Source organism: Cupressus sempervirens, chromosome 5, assembly GCF_028749045.1.
Source record: "Cupressus sempervirens isolate cs-2001-9-10 chromosome 5, ASM2874904v1, whole genome shotgun sequence".
Taxonomy (NCBI): domain Eukaryota; kingdom Viridiplantae; phylum Streptophyta; class Pinopsida; order Cupressales; family Cupressaceae; genus Cupressus; species Cupressus sempervirens.
The window spans coordinates 317,187,100-317,205,263 of NC_143122.1; the positions used below are offsets into that span (position 1 = coordinate 317,187,100).

Here is an 18,164-nt window from a genome sequence, read left to right on the forward strand (position 1 = left end):
AAGTGATATCATTCTCTGCTCAAATCTCGGCTTTGAAATCAGTTGGGTCATCCGTTTGTGATTTTGATTCATCTCATTCAATAGCACGTCCAACTGTTTCACAATACCCTGTATCTCGGAATCTCCGTCCATTAGCGGAGAAGTAGGCCCTCTACGAGTGTAATGAATACCAAACCTTCTATCACAATCCATGACACTAAAAACCAAGTCCTCTACCTGTGGGCCAAAAGAAAAGTGATGAGCACTCCTAATTGTGTAATGCTGATACAAACTCCCAATCTCTGTTAAGGGCTCATCGTCATCAAACTGGAAATCAAAAGATGGCTCCAATCTCTAACTTTGAACTATTGGTCAGGCAGGATCTTGGGCAACCCTCTCAGCAAGCCCAACCACAAAATCCCTATTGGGAAGTATTATAGCCAAGGTCTCTACAATCTTCCACACTAATCGTCTAATTGCACAAGAGCATCGAATGAGAGCACCCTCAGATATACTGTATGAAACCTCTCGCAAATTCGAGCTCTCAAGCAAATACATTATGAATGACTCAGTATAGTAGAAATTATATGTGGAACCATCAATCTGCTCCCTTGCAATCCACAGTTGATCTCTCTAAAAATGTGACAATGCAAACTATCCAATGCTACCAACTGTATGAAAAGAAAAAATAGATTCACTTCCAGTAGAAGGAAGCAAATCACTGTGAGAGCGCACCTCCACTGATGCTCTAGCCTCCTCTGCACATACTACACTCATATCCTAGAGGAATATGTTCGCAACATCATCACGTCCCTCATCCTTAACTGTAGAAGCAAACTCACCACCAACCACAATATGTAACTGAACAGGGTTTGGCATTGGTGTTGGCTGTACTCATTCTAACTCCATGGTAACCTCACCCAACTGTGATAGTGACTCCTAAAGAGCCAACTGAGTATATTGAAGAGAGTCCACCATCACCTCAAGCTCCCGGGTGACCACAACCACCTCCTCTTTCCCTAACAATGCCTCATAGTAGGTGCTACCCCACTCCAGAAGGTAATCTCTGTCATCAACTAACTAAGAGTAACTATGCTTCAAGATCCTAACAGCCTCTTGAAGTGCATGAACCTATGCTAGGGAAAGACTACTATCACCATGCTCATCTGACACTGGGGCACCCCACCAACTGTAGCTAGCATATGCCGAATAACATCATAATGATCAAGAGATAAATAAATGTCACTATCACTCACCTTCAGCTGATAAGTCACATGATGCCTTTGTAACCCCTAACTCCTATGCAAGCTTTGTGACTCATTAACTGCATTGTGATAGGAAGCTGAATCAAAATTGTCCCCCACAAGATCACTCATACATGTGCTATTGTCCTTGGACAACTTTGCATCCGAGATACAACTACTATGTACCTCAAACAACTTCTCTGAAGAAATAGAAGCCCTCGCAATCTCAATCTCCCCACATGTCTCAACTTCCACCTCAATAGTAACATCTTGTAAAAATTGATCCCAAAAATCATCCAAAATCTCATAAGAGTCATCACCCAATGTCTGACAAGGGGTATCATAACCGGTGCAAATCCTAGCATCATCCAACAAAACACCAGAGGTGTCCACACTGTCTGCATCCCCATCACCTAATAGAGTCTCAACTGTTGTCACCTAACTCTGCACACATGACTCTATTCTAGGCTATGAATCAATAACACTAGAGCATGAACTCACATCTACTGACTCCACTGTAACACCCAAATCATCGACATCACAGCTGGGTGACTCCATACATGCATTGGTCCTACCTAAGGAAGCCACTACCTCCTGCACAGGAGAAACTCTGTGACAACCCCCATACAAATCTCCAATAATAATTCCTCCTCAAGAGAGGCTGAAGTATTAGTAGTAACAACTACATCAACTGTCTCTGCACTAACAGTAAAAACTCTAGGGGCCTCAATGTGCAGAAGCTTAGTGCTGCTATCCACCAAGGGTACTGACACATCTACTGATCTCTATGAAATGGGTCCATCATCAACACTATAGATAGTACTAGTAGGTCTCATACTAAATATAGGTACATCTGCATCATGGATACCTGTCGGGAAAAACTGAAGCTTCCTTCCCTGCAACCTCGAAGTTGACTTTCTAACGGTAGAAACTATATACTTCGTTGTCCTCTCAACTACCTCTAGATCCGACAAGCTCTCCACCAACCTCTGTTGATGAAGCTTAAGTCTTTCCATACTCTCCTGCAAAGCATTCATTTTCATGCTGAATTCCTCATTACTCCACCGACTTCAAGAACTACCAATCCTCCTATGTCTATCCATAGAAAAAGAAAGCTAAAGTGCTGGTCACTCCAAATGCAATAGCAAATCCTAAAATAAAATAACTTTCCTACTCCACAGGATAGCAGGACTTATAGCTCTGGCAATAGCATCACTTTATTTCTCACATAGAAATACTCTTCCAAACGTCCAATAGAATACGATTTTCAAAACATTTATCAGAAAATTAAACATTTAGACATTGATTGTAATTTCTGATGAACAATTTCTAATAACCACACAGGCTAGCAAAATACATTGCTCTAATGAATAATAGATTAGCCGCCAACCGAATCCAATCAGGTGTCTACGCTACCACCAATAACCGCAAAATTCATTGGCTATTATAATTGACTCATTTGAATGCCATCCACAACTTTTCCAAAACACCTTTGCAATAACAATAATAATATACTCCTAGAAACTATGTGATTTTTGATTTGTTCACAAATGCAAAACAAACCCAACAGGGTGGCAGGTTTGGCGCTCTCATTAAAATTCGTTGAAAATATGTTTCACTGGCCGAAAGTTTGTTTCACAGGGTAGCAGGATGCACAACTCTGATACCACTGTAATATCCTTGCTTTTTCCAAGCAAAATTCTCAGGTTTAGACTACTACAATTTTGTCAATCAGTTGGTTTATGATCCCATCATTGCACTTTAATCTCATTGAAAAAACCCTTTAACTCCAACAATGCAGTAAGGATGACTCAAGAGTTCATATAATGTGAAAGGAAATACACTCAACGATAGTGCTTAGGACAATGACATTATATTTAATCACATAACCAGACCTTGTTTGAATGCTAAGTAAAGAGAGTGGAATACATTCATTAATTCCTATACACGATTCGAAACAGATAAATAGAGTTTTCAAATCATGAACAAGGAGATGATGAACCTGGTATCTTATGGATGTCTGTCTGTCAACTGCTTATCTAGGATCACTCCATATCTAGTATTTCCCATGTATTCCAACTTGCCTCAAAGATAAGATCCGACTGGTGATGTCTTAGCGTAGTTATGACTGGCGTCTGCAAGAGTAAAACACCTGCACTGCTTGACGGCCACACAATATAGTGGATACTGATATGAAAGATGTCTCTTCCTTCACTTGTAATAAGTATACTCATTGTCTCACTGCTCAACTGATAGCTATCAACCCAGGTTTGGCCCAGTAGCCATTTTCGTGACAGTAATTACTGATAAGACGTTGATTAGAACAAGGAAAACTGTGACTGGTCTAGTTTCGTTAACTGTTGGTGAAAGCTACTTCCAAACTAACCCTGACTTACTATACATAGTAAGTATGGCAATTGGAGTCCAAATCACATCAAACTAAGGCCAAAACCATAAATCGCTGAATGTTGGAGATGAATCAATGCTTAGAAGACCCTCTAACCATTCTCATTAGCTGATGAGGATCCAATATTACACTAATCCCTGGAATTCTAATGCTGGCAACCAATGGGGACATTACATAAAATGGATGGATAACGATAAATATCTAAGAGAAAATGAGTGTTTAAGTAAATACGAATCTCTCCTAAATGAGGAAACTTTTTGGAGACAGAAATCTAGGGAAGATTGGCTTCTTGAAGGAGATGAGAATACCAAGTTTTTCTATAATAGCACAAAAATGAGATGGAATATTAATAGAATAACCAAAATAAAAATACCAACAAGGTATAATGCTAGAAGATCCAAAGAGGTAGCTCACAAAGCAATATCCTTTTTTCAAAATACCCTCAACAGTTGGGATTTTTCTGATATCAAATCTCAACAGTCCCTTCTAGACTGCATCCCAAAATTAATTACAGCAAAAGACAGTTTGCTGTTGAATCAAACCTTTTGTCTAGAAGATATCAAAACTACCCTATTCCAAATGATACTTGACAAAGCACTAGATCCAAATGGCTTTCAAGCTAGTTTTTTTCCAAAAAAGTTGGCACTTTCTGGGAAAAGACCTTTGGGAGGCTATAGAGAATACAGGAAAATCAGGGGATATTGTTGAAGAAATTAACAATACTTTTTTAACCCTGAAACCAAAGAAAGTTGATATAGAAACATTCAGTGACTTTAGACCTATTGCTCTTTGTAACACACTAAATAAAATCATGTCTAAGGCAATGGCAAATAGACTATAAGTGCTTCTCCCAAACCTAATATCAGAAGAACAAACTGGTTTCGTTCCTAGTCAATTTATCTGTGATGGTATTATAATAGTTCAAGAACTAATACATTTTGTACAAAAAAGTAAGGAACCTACAATGATTATAAAATTAGATATTCGAAAAGCTTATGATAAAGGTGATTGATGCTTCCTTTGCATACACCTGGAAGCTTTTGGGTCCTCAAGGCAATTGATTAATCTAATTTCCAGTTTTATTTCTACCCCTAAGATTTCTATCCCAGTTAACAGGTCTCTTGAAGGATTTTTTATATCTGTGGAAGGTTGAAGACAAGGAAATCCGATTTCCACCTTCCTTTTTGTTATCATGGCTGGAGCATATGGTAGAATGGTTACATGATACCATCAAACTGGTCAAATTACAAGGGTAAGGGTTACTGAAGGGGTTACAAACATAACTCACCAACAGTTTGTTGATGATGCATTATTACCAGCTGAATGCTACAAAAATAAAGCTTTAAAACATAGAAACTCTGAATCTACATATGAAAGCCTCTGGACAAAAAGTTAATCTTGATAAATAAGATATATTCTTCCTAAACACTGATTCTTCTATGGAAAATGAAATATGTAACATCAAGGGTTTTAAAAAAGGAAACTTTCCTTAGTACATATCTAGGCATCCCTATAGATAAAGATAACAGATTGACAAGGATTTGGCAACCTCTTATTAATAATTTGATACCAAAATGGAAAACTGGAAAAGAAAATGGCTATCCAATGCAGGATGCCTCACCATGATTAAAGCAATCCTTTCAGCCTTAACCTCATACGAGATGTCTTGCATCCCTTTATCCTATTTAGATAAAAGAATGAAAAAAAATTGGCAAGGAGTTTCCAACAATAGGAAAATGGTTTTAATAAGCTGGGATAAAATATGCAGACCAATTATAAATGGTGGATTAGATATTAAAAAGCTTAAAAATAAAGCTATGGGAGCTAAATTAGTATGGAAATTGTATCAATGTCCAAACAAGTAGTGGGCCAAGATTCTTTTCCATAAATACCTTAACCCTCAAGATAGACTTTAATAACCATTAAACCCTCTAAGGGATCGAAAGTATGGAATTTCATTTTAAATTGCAGAGATATTATTTCCTTTAAACTCTCTCAGGATATAGGCTTGGCAGAAAAAGCTTTATTTTGGAAAGATTCGTGGGGAGGGTATCCTCCTTTATATGAAACAATTTCCCCCCAATTGGAAAACACTCTTATCAACTTATGGGGGAAACCCTAAATAGCTACATAGAGTTTCCAAAAGGAAACCCATGTCTAAATGGCAATGGAGGTCCCTGGACAACACCCCATTAATAAACTATGAAAAGGAAGAACTAATTTCTATCCTATCATCCAGAATTATCACTCCTAAAGGCAAGCAGGATTCCCCAGTTTGGATAGGATCTAAAATAGGATCATACAAGGTCAAAGATGGATATCAATCCATGGTTAAGGAACAAAATTGGCAAACTTCTGACTTACCACTTCATCTTTGTTGGGACAAGTTATGTTTGCCAACGGTAGGTATGTTCACTTGGGCAGCATTACAAAATGTATTATCACAGCAGAATTGTTCAAAAAGATTAATTTTAAAGGTCCTTCTCCATGTGCCCTATGCGAATCACAAGAAGAAACTATTGATCACACACTCTTGAATTGCATTTTCAATTAGCCCTTATTGTTTAGGGCTAATTGGTTACTTAGTAAGTTGCCTTTTCAATTAGTCCTTCTTGATAATTGTCGTAGGTAAATATTGGGTAGTCGACGGGTCCCTTCGGGAAGGTTCTTGTTATGTAGCCGACAGACCCTTTCGGGAAGGTTCTTGTTATGTAGCCGACGGACCCTTTCGGGAAGGTTCTTGTTATGTAGCCGATGGGCCCTTCGATAATTGACATGTAGCCGACGGACCCTTTCGGGAAGGTTCTTGTCATAGTTCCAAAAATCGCCATGAAATCGCCGAAATCGCGATAAGATTCATGGCTCCCGATTTTTTTGGAATCGAAAATCGCTGGTGGCGATTTTTTCGTGTGAATCGCCTGAATCGGCGATTCATGGCAAAAATCGCCAAAATCGCCATCGTGAATCTCCAGAAATCGGCCGCGGCAGCAAGGATAGAAAGTTCAATTTTTTTAAAAAAACACATGTTTTATTTGCTTTCTAAGTTGACTTTCCTCTTTGTTATAACCCTAAAGAGCCTTCTATTTGCTTAGTATGAGTAGAAGAGAGGAAGAGTGAGAGAGAAGAAGAGAAAAGAGAATCCATAGGTTTCCAACCGGCAAGAAGGAAGAGCACCAAAGAGATCAGAAGTCCATTTGGGGAGGCCATAAATTGCATTGGGAGCATTAAGGAGTCAATATCAACACTCCTCAACTCATTTGCAAGAGGTAAGTGTTGGTTTTTTTTTTGCATGTTAGTGTAGTATGCATTTTTTGTTAAATTTTTTTAGTGTTCAAACTTCATTTGCAAATCTTGAATGTTTTTTATTTTTAGTTTTACTAAATTGCAAACTAGGGTTTGTTGTTTTGTAGTTTTTGTTTATTAGTTGCAAACTTTGATTTTTTACATGAATTTTTTTATTGCAGCAGCCCTTTGCTTTCATTTTCCAATTTCCACAATGGGTAAAAAAGATGAATGCTGGAAATATAATGAAGAGTTTCCTGGGAGAACCAAATATCAAACAAAATGTATATTTTGCAAAGAAAAAATAAATTCGGGAGGTATCTATAGATTGAAATACCACATTGCTGGCATACCTGGCCATGATGTCACAGTTTGCACTCAACAAACCGCTGAGGCAAAACGCTCTTGTTTAGTGGCATTAGAAAAAATTGAACAAGACAAGTTGACTAAGAAAATGCAACTTGAAGGGTTAAGAGGTATTGGCTCCCGTGCTCCCACATCCGCAACCGCATCTACATCTGCAAGTGCATCTGCATCAGCTTCCGCATCCGTAGGTTGTGTTGGGGAGGGTTCTTCTAGGCCTCCTTTTCATCCTAGTGCTAGTGCTCATGTGAGTGTTAGTGGTAGTCGGTCTCATACTGAGACAGAGTCCAACACCAACCTATTGCGGCCTAGAGTGCGGAAAAGCAGAATGGATAGTTACTTTGTGCCCCGCACTACTCCTGGCTCCCAACCCACGCTTGAGGGCATGGGTTTGAACAAGGAGATTCATGATGCTACCAGAAAAGAGATTTGCAAATTCTGGTACTTTTGCAACATTCCATTTATTGCAGCCAGGTAATTGATTCTTTTTTCTTTGTTATCTTCAAAGTTAAAGTTAAAAGTAAAAGTAAAACTTTAATTATATCTACTTGTTTTATGATTTTAGTTTTTGACATCTAAATTTCTAATCAATATCATTATCTATTTGTGACAGGACTCCTTATTGGCAGAACATGATAGATGCAGTTGCCATTTGTGGTCCGGGGTATAAAGCCCCAACTGAGGTTGAGTTGAGTGGATACCTCCTGGAGGAAATGGTTGAGGATATGAGGCATGAGCTTGAGGACAACCGAAAGGAGTGGATCGAAAAGGGTTGCACCATCATGACTGATGGTTGGACAGATACGAGGGGAAGAACACTCCTCAATTTTCTTGTATCCTGTGGAGGTGATTGATCATTCTACTTTCCTACATACATAATTTTGAATCGTGATTGACTATTTCAAATTTTGATTTGTTGATTGCTAATAGTAATTATAATTCGTTGTTTTGTTACTTGTAGGATATACCATGTTCCTCAAATCCATTGATGCTTCTGCTCATGTAAAAAACGCCACATACTTATGTGAGGTTATTGAGGAAGTTATAGCAGAGGTGGGGGAACAACATGTGGTGCAAGTGGTGACGGATAATGCAGCAAGTTATGTTGCTGCAGGTAAACTTTTAACTTTTTAAGTTTTGAAAATAAATTTATTTGAATTTTGAACTTTTTCTAATTCTAACTTAGAATTTCTAAGTTTCCTAAGTTCTAAGTTCTAACATGTTTGAAATTTGAATTTCTAATTATCTTAAAATTGTTGTAGGCAAACTTTTGATGCAGAGGCACCCCACCATATTTTGGTCCCCTTGTGCAGCACACTGCCTTGACCTCATGTTGGAGGAAATTGGCAAACTTGAGTGGGTCAAGTCATGTGTGGAAAGGGCAAAAAACATATGTAAGTTTATTTATAATCATTCATTTGTCCTTAGCACAATGAGGAAGTACACAGGAGACAAAGAGTTAGCTCGTCCAGGGATCACGAGGTTTGCCTCGAATTTCATCACCTTGCAGTCCTTGTTGACATCAAGGGATGATTTGAGGAGCATATTTGTTGGGCGGGAGTGGATTTCATCTTCCTATGCTACGACCACTGCAGGGATAGATGTGGTGGATTGCATATTTGATGATGATGGTTTTTGGAAACCTGCTAGAGAAATACTTAAGGTAATTTTATTGCAATTTAACATTTAATATTTTACAGTTTACTATGCTAATTGTTTAATGATTTAGTTTTACCTTATATTATTGAATTATTCTATGTTTAAGTTTTGACTCAAATTTTTGTTTTACTTTATATGTAGGCCACTGAGCCTCTTGTATCTCTCTTACGAACTGCTGATGGGGAGAAGCCCTCTATGGGCTACATATATGAGGGCATGGATAGGGCCAAGGAGGCCATTAGAGCTCAGTATGCAGGAGTGCAGGAGAAGTATGCCCCTATTTGGGACATCATTGATAGGAGATGGCAGAATCAGCTCCACAGACCCATCCATGCAGCAGCTTACTTTTTGAATTCGGCATTTCGTTTCCGTCCTGACTTCAAGGCGGATGAGGAGGTTCTCACCGGATTATATACAGTGATCCAGAGGTTGAGTACTGATGAGGATAGCAGTGCTGCAATTATTGAGCTTGATAAGTTCAATAATAAAGAAGGGCCACTTTTCTCTAGCAGGGTAGCCATAGATGCTCGGGAAACAATACAGCCAGGTAAAAATTAAATAATATATTCAATGTTCATGAATCTAGATTCTAAACTTAAAGTTGATTATGTAATTTTAGAGTTAACTTGTAATTTGTAATTTGTAAATGAGACTAATTATTTTTATTTTCCCTTATTTCAGATAAATGGTGGCAAATGTTTGGGGCCACAACCCCAAAACTTCAAAAAATTGCCATTCGTATTCTGAGTCAGCCAAGCAGCGCTTCTGGATGTGAGCGCAGTTGGTCCATGTTCGAGCACATCCACTCGAAGAGGAGAAACAGGTTGACAGTGCAGAGGTTGAATGATCTTGTCTTCGTTCATTACAACCTCCGTCTTAGGATCAGACAGATTTTGGGCACTGACTCCTCTCCGATCATTCTGGAGGAGATTGATCCAGAATCAGAGTGGCTCACAGAGGTTGTAGATCCAGTCTTCACTGAGGAAGACCGTGCGTGGATTGACCAGGTGGATATAGAGGTTGAGGCAGCTAGAGCACATTCTTCAGGCATTGGTAGACGCACACGTGCACGCACAGACACAGGCCCTAGCGACATTCGTGAGCCCATCTTATATGCGGGAGATATGGCTCGACAGTCCTTTAGGACCTACATTAGACGCCTTGCTACTAGGCAAACTGGATACTCAGAGGCTGAGGCTGAGGCTGTAGCCGAGCTTGAGGATGATGTTGAGGATGATGATGACTATGAGCCTGAGGCTTGAGCTGGAGCCTTGTTTTTATATTTTGTTTACAGATATTGATACTGAATCATTGATAGACATATGTTTCAAAGTTTCAAACTTTCATGGATCTTCATCTTAGATTCTTACATAAATTTATGATTTGATGTCTTATGGATCATCTTACATACATTCTATGATTTAAATCATTATGATCATTTGATTTCTATTTACTTCAGCTAGCCTACAATTTACATTTTAGAATCTTAGATAACATAGTTACGTATGTGATGGATTTTATGTTTCATGTTTATGTATGTTAAGTTTTAACTTCTATTTGATGATGTTATAGTGTGCTTAAGTTATATTCAATAAAGGGTGCATGAAATAAGTTTTAAATTGTTAAAATCTTTAAATTTAAAGGGTTTTTTCAAATTTGCCGATTCATCGCCGATTCATTGCCGATTCACGATTCGATTCGGCCTTGCCGATTCCGATCCGATTCCGATTCACGTTTCTATGGTTCTTGTTATGTAGCCGATGAGCCCTTCGGTAATTTACATGTAGCCGACGGACCCTTCGAGAAGGTTCTTCGAAAAGTATTTATACCCCCTTCGGGAAGCAATGTATTCATCTTATCTGATCAAGCATAATGTAATGTCTTGGCTTATGTGAATAAGAATAAGAAGTTTTGCTATTCATATCTATTGTCTGTGCGTTGATTTCTTTACCCAGTACGGTAAAACATTTGGCGTCGTTGCCCGATGGACCTGCTACATAGACAAACGAATGAAAACTAAATGCCAAATCCGTTGAAAAAGAATAAGTTCAAGGAAAAGGACGAAATACGCACCGCGCAGGAAAATTTAATTTTGGCACAACAGGCTTAACGCAGACGGAGATTTCAGCAAGTTATCGTTGGACACAGAAGCACTGAACAATTGTTGGAAGAGACTCGATAGTGGCTCGATTTGGTGGAAGAAGCAAGGGAGGAGTTTCTGAACCTGCATACACCGAGGGAAGAGAATCCAGACGGAAGGGGATCGACTCGCACGGCTCGAAATGCCGAGGGAGCACGAGCGTGGAGTGAACTCTTCATCCGAGATATACTTCCGGAACAAACAACTTCAATTGACGAAAACCCTTCTTCACCAAATAGCACAACTGTCGAAAACAGTGCGGGTGTTGGAAATAGCGCGGGTGTCGAAAACAACACAGGTGTTGAAAACAGTGCGGGTATCAAAAACAGCACAGGTGTCAAAAGCAACGCGCGTGTGGAAAACAGCGCGGGTGTGCAGAACAACGTAGGTGTGCAGAACAGCGCAGGTGTGCAGAACAGCGCAGGTGTGCAAAACAACGCGGGAGTGCAAAACTGCGCAGGTACACAACAAAACCCACAACATCTAGTAATAATGGCAAGACCAAAAGAAAAGTTGCCTAAATTTGATGGTGAAGGAACCACCGATTTGATCTGACATTATAAAACATGTGAAATGATCTGGAGGGCAAATGGCATAATAGATACAAACGAATGGATCCGACAATTTCCCGCTACCCTACAAGGTGTTGTGATTGATTGGTTTACTGAGACAGATCCACAAAAGTTAAACAGTTGGGATAATATTAAGAAGGAATTTTTTGCGAAATTTCAAATATTGCGAGACAATAATGAGATTGTAGCGGAGATATTCAATACTAAGCAAGGGAAGAATGAAACAGTCTGAGTCTTCGCCAGGAAGTTAAAGGACCTTAATCAATAAAATGGAGAATAAGCCGACTTATGGGCTACAAAAGAGATGGTTTATTGAAGGCCTTCGCCCGAAGCTGCGAAAGAAGATGAAGATCGTGCCACCATCGACATACATTGAAGTGTACAATCGAGGAATGAACCTCAAAATTAACTAGAAGACAAAGAAGAAGAAGAAGAAGAACAGCTCGTCCGATTCAGATGACGATGCATCTTCAGGAGAAGATAGCAGCGATGATGAGGGCAGCAACAAGAAGGTTTGTGCCCTCCAGAAGGACATGATTCGGATGATGAAGGAGTTCAAGAACATGAACAAGGGGACTAAGGGCAATGAGCTATGGTGCACAGAGTGCAAGAAAGAAGGCCATACGAAGGGATCCTGCCCGAAAGAGCAATTTTGTGAGATCTGCTAGATTTTAGGACACTCGGTAAAAGAATGCCCTTTCAACCTGAAATCAAGACCACCACAACAAGTGTTCCTCATGCAGGAAGCGCCCACGTCAGGAGGGAGCGGGAACACCAGTACAGAAGGTGCCACATCGGGTGGCTACAGAAACAACCGGCACAGTCAAAACAACAACAACAGCAACAACAACAGCAATAGCGGCAACAACAATAATGGCGGAAGGAGTCGAATTCAGTATGATGTGAATGGTCTCCCGATAGTCCAATGCCGCGCATGCAATTTGTGGGGTCACTTCGCCCGAGAGTGCGCAACGGCGAACACACCAAAGTTGCTATGTCGATGGTGTGGACATGGCGATCATGACAATGCTAAGTGCCCGAAGTCCGAAGTAAACTTGATTACTGTCGGGATGGACGAGGAAGAAGTCCTGGCAATCACTCAGAAGCAGGCGAAGCTCTACCCTGATCCAATGGAGGAAAAGAAGAGATTGGAGGAAGCCCGTGCAGAGATCCAGAGAGCAACGTAGGTAGAAACGGCACACCTGAAGGACACGTCGGGTACCTCCATATGGAACTGCGCAGAACAAACATTGTGCGAAAAATATTGCAAGCCGAGGTACCTGTTAGGATAAATGATCTGTTGCTCACTATGCCTCAGCTCCAATCGGTACTCACAAACATTGTTCCCGCTACTAAACTACCAAAAGAACATGGAAGGGAGCAAGAATGTGGAGCAAGTACAGCAGACAAAAAAGAGAAGGAAAGTGGCACAAGTGCAGAAGATCCGATGCTGTTAGCTCTCTCATCTGGACGCCATCTGGCAGTCGTCGAAATGGGAATTCTCAGGACTGTATTGATGGAAATGATTGTGGACGGAGGGTCCGGTGTCAATGTGTTCCCTGAAGACACCTAGGAAAGGTTGGGACAGCCAACATTATGGCCACCTACATTCCAGCTGCTAACGGCCGATCAACATGGAATCAAGCCATTGGGAGTCCTGACAGCACAACCAGTGACGATTGGAACACAGCCATTCTTGTTGGATTTCGTCGTGATCCCACTGAAGCGGAGAGGATGTGATGCCATTCTGGGCCGGGGGTGGCTGAAGCCTGATACAAGCCAAGGCGAAGCACGATTGGAAGAAAAATACTTTATCACTTGAAAGCAAAGGGCAGAAGTACCTCATCGATCTACACACTCAAATGGTCGAGGAAGAAGCTCTATCGTCAGATTCTGAAGAAGAAGAGGATGAAAGGAGGCAGAATATGGAACCAGATCAGGAGGGAGTCCTGCAGTTGGAAGGAGGATCGACAGACAACGATCTGGATTCGGTGAACGGTCTTTACCACTGGCAAATAGAGGACTACGAACTCTTTCTAAGTTGTAATATGCTAAGGATCGACAAAGGTAAGAAAGAAGAAAGAAGAAGGAAATGAAGGTCCAAAGGAACACAGAGAAGCCGAAGAAGGAAATGAATGTCCGAAGGAACACAGAGAAGCAGAAGAAGGAAATGAATGTCCAAAGGAACAAGGAGAAGCCGACGGAGGAAATGAATGTCTGAAGGAACATAGAGAAGCCGAAGGAGGAAATGAATGTCCGAAGGAACATGGAGAAGCCAAAGGAGGAAATGAATGTTCGAAGCGACACAGAGAAGCCAAAGAAGGAAATGCGGGTATGACTGAAGCTGAAGGAAAGAACATACAATACGAACCCGAAAGGAGGAAAGATTCCACTGTACGACCACACAGGAAGAAATTATTACGTCGAACCACAGATATAGCAAAAAGGTGCCAGCAGCAAGGAAGACACATCATACGGTCCGCACAGGAAACAAAGCGGCAGGGTTTAATAAAAGTTGCAGCAGTACGGAGTGGACGTGTTATTGATAGCAAGAAGGGGCAGCTGACGGAGTCCATGGTACCGAGCTTCGGAAACAAACTGGGCGATATGGAAAACCGGATGGAGAGCGTGTACCTTAAATAAACTTGATGAGCAACAATTGCAAGAGTGGGCTACGGAGGTGACACAGAACAGGCGTAGAGCATGGCACGATAAGCACTTGAAACGGAACAGGTTTCAGACGGGGAAATGGGTGTTAAAGTATGATGATCAGACTGAGATCAAGCCAAGCAAGTTCAAAGTTAAGTGGGTCGAACCATATCAAATTCAGGAAGTGGGTGATAACGGAGCAATAAAACAATGGATGCTAGACGGAAAGGAAGTGTTCGATGTAGTGAATAGGTCAAAGTTAAATGTCTGCCATGAAAGAAGTAACGCACCTTCGTGGACGAACAATTGAGAGAAGACTGCATTGTACGGGTTTTTGAAGGAGTCACTGTACAGAGTTTGGAGCTCTCGTGTTACTGCAGCCGTACGGATTCCCAAGCAAGGAAGTGAAGATTCAATTTGTCAAAACAGGTTGCCGTACAATTTGAACAAGACTAGGTGCAATACGGATTTGAGGATTCAACCCCAACCTATCATGTACGAACTTTAAAGGCGTCAAGCTTGAGGGATGGGATACTTGATACGTCCAGCCTCTCCTGTAGCCTGGTAGACGTATGGAACGAATGGGTTTGCAGGAAAGAGGAAGTAGAAGAGCTATAAAATAAAATAAAAGTCGACAAATCAAAAATGCTCAAAATGAGTATCAGATGATGCCATAGGGAAGGAGAAGCAATAGCGGTTGCCAAAAAGAGTGTGGGATTAGGAGAAATTGCAGAAATAGTCTGTTCCATGCAGTTTTGTGTGGGTTTCGAAGTGCTAATTTCGAGGTTCTGCCTCTCGACCCCGCGAGGGGTGTTGCCCCCTAGACCCCCAGTCGTTGTGGATATCAGTCATGGGAAGTGCGACCAGTTGATGAAACCTGGAGCTGCTACAGGCATAGTGTGCCAAAGATGGAAAGATCTACAGAACAAGCATTTCGAGAGGGGTGTTACACTTGGAGTAGGTGTTGACCGTGAAGCTGTCTTGGTGGATGCAGAGAGAGCTCGGGAGGAGTTGATCATCCAGTTGAAGGCAGTTCAGTGGCACTTGGCTCAGTGGATCCAGAGTTGGAAGCAGAGAAAGCAGCACTGGTGGCTATCAAGGTCAGCTTGACTTAAGAGACAGTGGCTACAGATGCCATGTGGGCTGGAGACCAGTTTGGTTCAGGCACGGAACGAATGTGAAAGTGATGTGACAGAAGCAGATTTATCTTGTTGAAGTTAGTCAGTTAATGTATTTTGTTTTGTAAATGTCGTCCAGAGACGATTTTTTCTTTTGGGGGGGATGATGTCGTAGGTAAATATTGGGTAGCCGACGAGTCCCTTCGAGAAGGTTCTTGTTATGTAGCCGATGGACCCTTTTGGAAAGGTTCTTGTTATGTAGCCAATGGACCCTTTCGGGAAGGTTCTTGTTATGTAGCCGATGGGCCCTTCGGTAATTGTCATGTAGCCGACGGACCCCTTCGGAAAGGTTCTTCGGAAAGTATTTATACCCCCTTCGAGAAGCATTGTATTCATCTTATCTGATCAAGCATAATGTAATGTCTTGGCTTATGCGAATAAGAATAAGAAGTTCTGCTATTCATATCTATTGTTTGTGCGTTGATTTCTTTACCGAGTATGGTAAAACAATAATTTGTTAGACTTCTTTAAAAGCTAGCCATTGCCCTACAAAAATTATTAATTTTTATTTCTTATATAAGATTGCCCCTTGATTATGATCTATGAAATCTGGAAGGAAAGGAATCGTAGAGTCTTTCAAGATAAAAAAAATGGAAACTAAAAGTTTGCTCAACAATATAGAGGCTAGTTTAGTAGAGGCAACCAACAACAGGCTTAGACACATAAGAGCCTTTGATAGTATTTTCTCACAATGGGACAGCAAAATCAGAAAAAGAATTGCACAATCTTATCACCCCTCCATAATTTGGCAAACGGGGTAAGGAGACATCTATTGCCAGAATGAACTATAAGTGGTCTCCCCCAACACTCAATCTGTAGAAACTTAACTTTGATGGTGTTTCCCAAGGAAACCTTGGGGTGGTTGGTATTGGATGCATTATTCATGACTAGTACAATATTGTATGTGGAATGATTGCTAATCCAATTGAAAAAGCTACTGATAATGTGGCTGAAATAGAAGCCATCTCTGAAGGTTTATTAATGTGCAAATCTTTGGAAACCAAAACTTTAGAGGTTGAAGGAGACTCCCAAATTATAATTAATGCTTTAAGAACCGTTACCACTCCTAATTGGAACCTTAATTCCGGACTTCAAAGAGTTATAAGCCTTTCAAAATACTTTAACAACACAAGCTTTCCACATATATATACGGAAGGTAATAAAGAAGCGGATAAATTAGCTAATCTAGGTGTTGATGGTTTAACTTTAGCTGAACCAGCTTCATAGCATAATTTCTTTATTACTGAATATCAATATCTTCCCTAGTCAGGCCTATGGGGCTTAAGACAAATAACACTGCTGTAATACTTCTCCTCCTTGATTAACCTCGAGATAATAGGACAGAGTCCTCCACTAATGTCCTTCGGTAAATTATTCTCTATTGGCTCAATTCTCAATCCTCTCTCTCATCTCATGAACTTACCCCTTGTTCATAGAGCAAGGGAAGAGAAATCTGTTTAGTTGGCTAATTTCAGCAACATGGCTCTCACAATTAGATGTCAGATTCAATAGACATACTCATCTTTTCTCTATAAGCCTGCCATAGTTCTTCAGCTTAGGACACTACAACCTTGACCCCCTCTTTTTTATCTTGATATTCCTAGACTTTATTTTCTTAGAATAGAAGTATATAGTGATATTGCCATATTTTCAAATACTTACATTTATGAAATATCCCCAATGGATATTTACCTGATTTCTTTCTCAAAATAATATTCAGAACATAAACATATGAAGATGCATTACAAACCAACAATATAAAACCGCAGATTCTCCTAAAATACCTTGAAATATGCTATTGCATTATACATCAGCAATACAATAACCAGCATTCAAAACTCCAATCTTAAACATAGTTTACAATTAGATTGGAATACTAAGAAAGAAACTGTAAGCACACGCGAGACACTCGATGTGACGTCTCCAAGGACAATGGGCTTGCGTCCATTGTCTATTGGCACGAGAGTTTATGTCCTCCCATTAGATGAAAGTTGAAGCTTTCCAAATAACTCTCGCAAGAGAGAAACTGAAATCTAAATCATAAACCAAGCATCCAAAATGAATGAGTCTCTCTCCTATTTAATCCCCAAAGCTGTGACTCTTCAACTCCCTTCCTGTCTTTTCATCTTATCTCTCGTCACTTTTAGCCCACTTTATAATACTAAATTGACCTTTTATAATTTTAATCCACGCTTTCATAGTCAATTTTATAATTATATGAATATGTCTTTAAATTTTCTAATGTCCCAAAAAGGGGACATTACAACATATATAACCATACACTTATAAAGAAACTTTGCACTTATATGGAAATATAATCATATATGTATAAATTCATAAATATGATGATATGATTATATATTCTTATATACTTAATCAAAATTTATTTTAAATCATACATACATACATATATATAACCTGTTTAATGTTAATTGATAGTAGTTTAATTATTTATTTCCATAAGCAATAGCTTTTCTTTTTAATCGATATAATGTGCCTTGAGACCATAGAACTAAGTTTTTAACTTTCCAATTTCTCGGTTCTCTCGCTTTGATAAACCCTGACACCTCCCCTATCATAGAATTATGAGCTGGCATTCATCATTAAGATGGCTCATATGTTCATTATTATAATATCACCCATACCTTCTTTACTTGTCATAATGAGACGGGATTCACTACTAATTTTTAC

General features: G+C 39.9%; 3 protein-coding genes across 8 annotated transcripts in view; 2 read left to right on the forward strand and 1 right to left on the reverse strand.

Moving 5' to 3' along the window:
* The window catches only part of LOC149555927 (uncharacterized), a 174,754-nt gene that overhangs the window by 23,515 nt on the left and 133,075 nt on the right, over nt 1-18,164 (reverse strand). The window lies entirely within an intron of this gene.
* Nucleotides 6,475-8,544, forward strand: LOC149555929 (uncharacterized). Of its 2 annotated transcripts, none has more exons than XM_089830026.1 (2): nt 6,475-6,896; nt 7,098-8,544. In XM_089830026.1, the coding sequence occupies exon 2, from the start codon at nt 7,127-7,129 to the stop codon at nt 7,751-7,753; it is 627 nt and encodes a 208-aa protein (XP_089686152.1). In that variant the 5' UTR covers nt 6,475-6,896; nt 7,098-7,126; the 3' UTR covers nt 7,754-8,544. The 2 variants fall into 2 exon arrangements, with proteins under 2 accessions (XP_089686152.1, XP_089686151.1); XM_089830025.1 differs by having other exon boundaries at nt 6,479-6,896; nt 7,095-8,544.
* LOC149555930 (uncharacterized) lies at nt 8,606-10,387 on the forward strand. The gene is made up of 3 exons (XM_089830024.1): nt 8,606-8,938; nt 9,076-9,481; nt 9,616-10,387. Exons 1-3 carry the CDS (start codon nt 8,606-8,608, stop codon nt 10,194-10,196), a joined length of 1,320 nt encoding a protein of 439 aa, XP_089686150.1. The 3' UTR covers nt 10,197-10,387.

Coding starts and splice junctions, on each gene's coding strand:
- LOC149555930 (XM_089830024.1), top strand. CDS start 8,606: ATGTTGGAGGAAATTGGCAAACTTGAGTGGGTCAAGTCATGTGTGGAA. Junction 8,939..9,075: donor CTGCTAGAGAAATACTTAAG/GTAATTTTATTG, acceptor CTTTATATGTAG/GCCACTGAGCCTCTTGTATC. Junction 9,482..9,615: donor TCGGGAAACAATACAGCCAG/GTAAAAATTAAA, acceptor CCCTTATTTCAG/ATAAATGGTGGCAAATGTTT.
- LOC149555929 (XM_089830026.1), top strand. CDS start 7,127: ATGGGTAAAAAAGATGAATGCTGGAAATATAATGAAGAGTTTCCTGGG.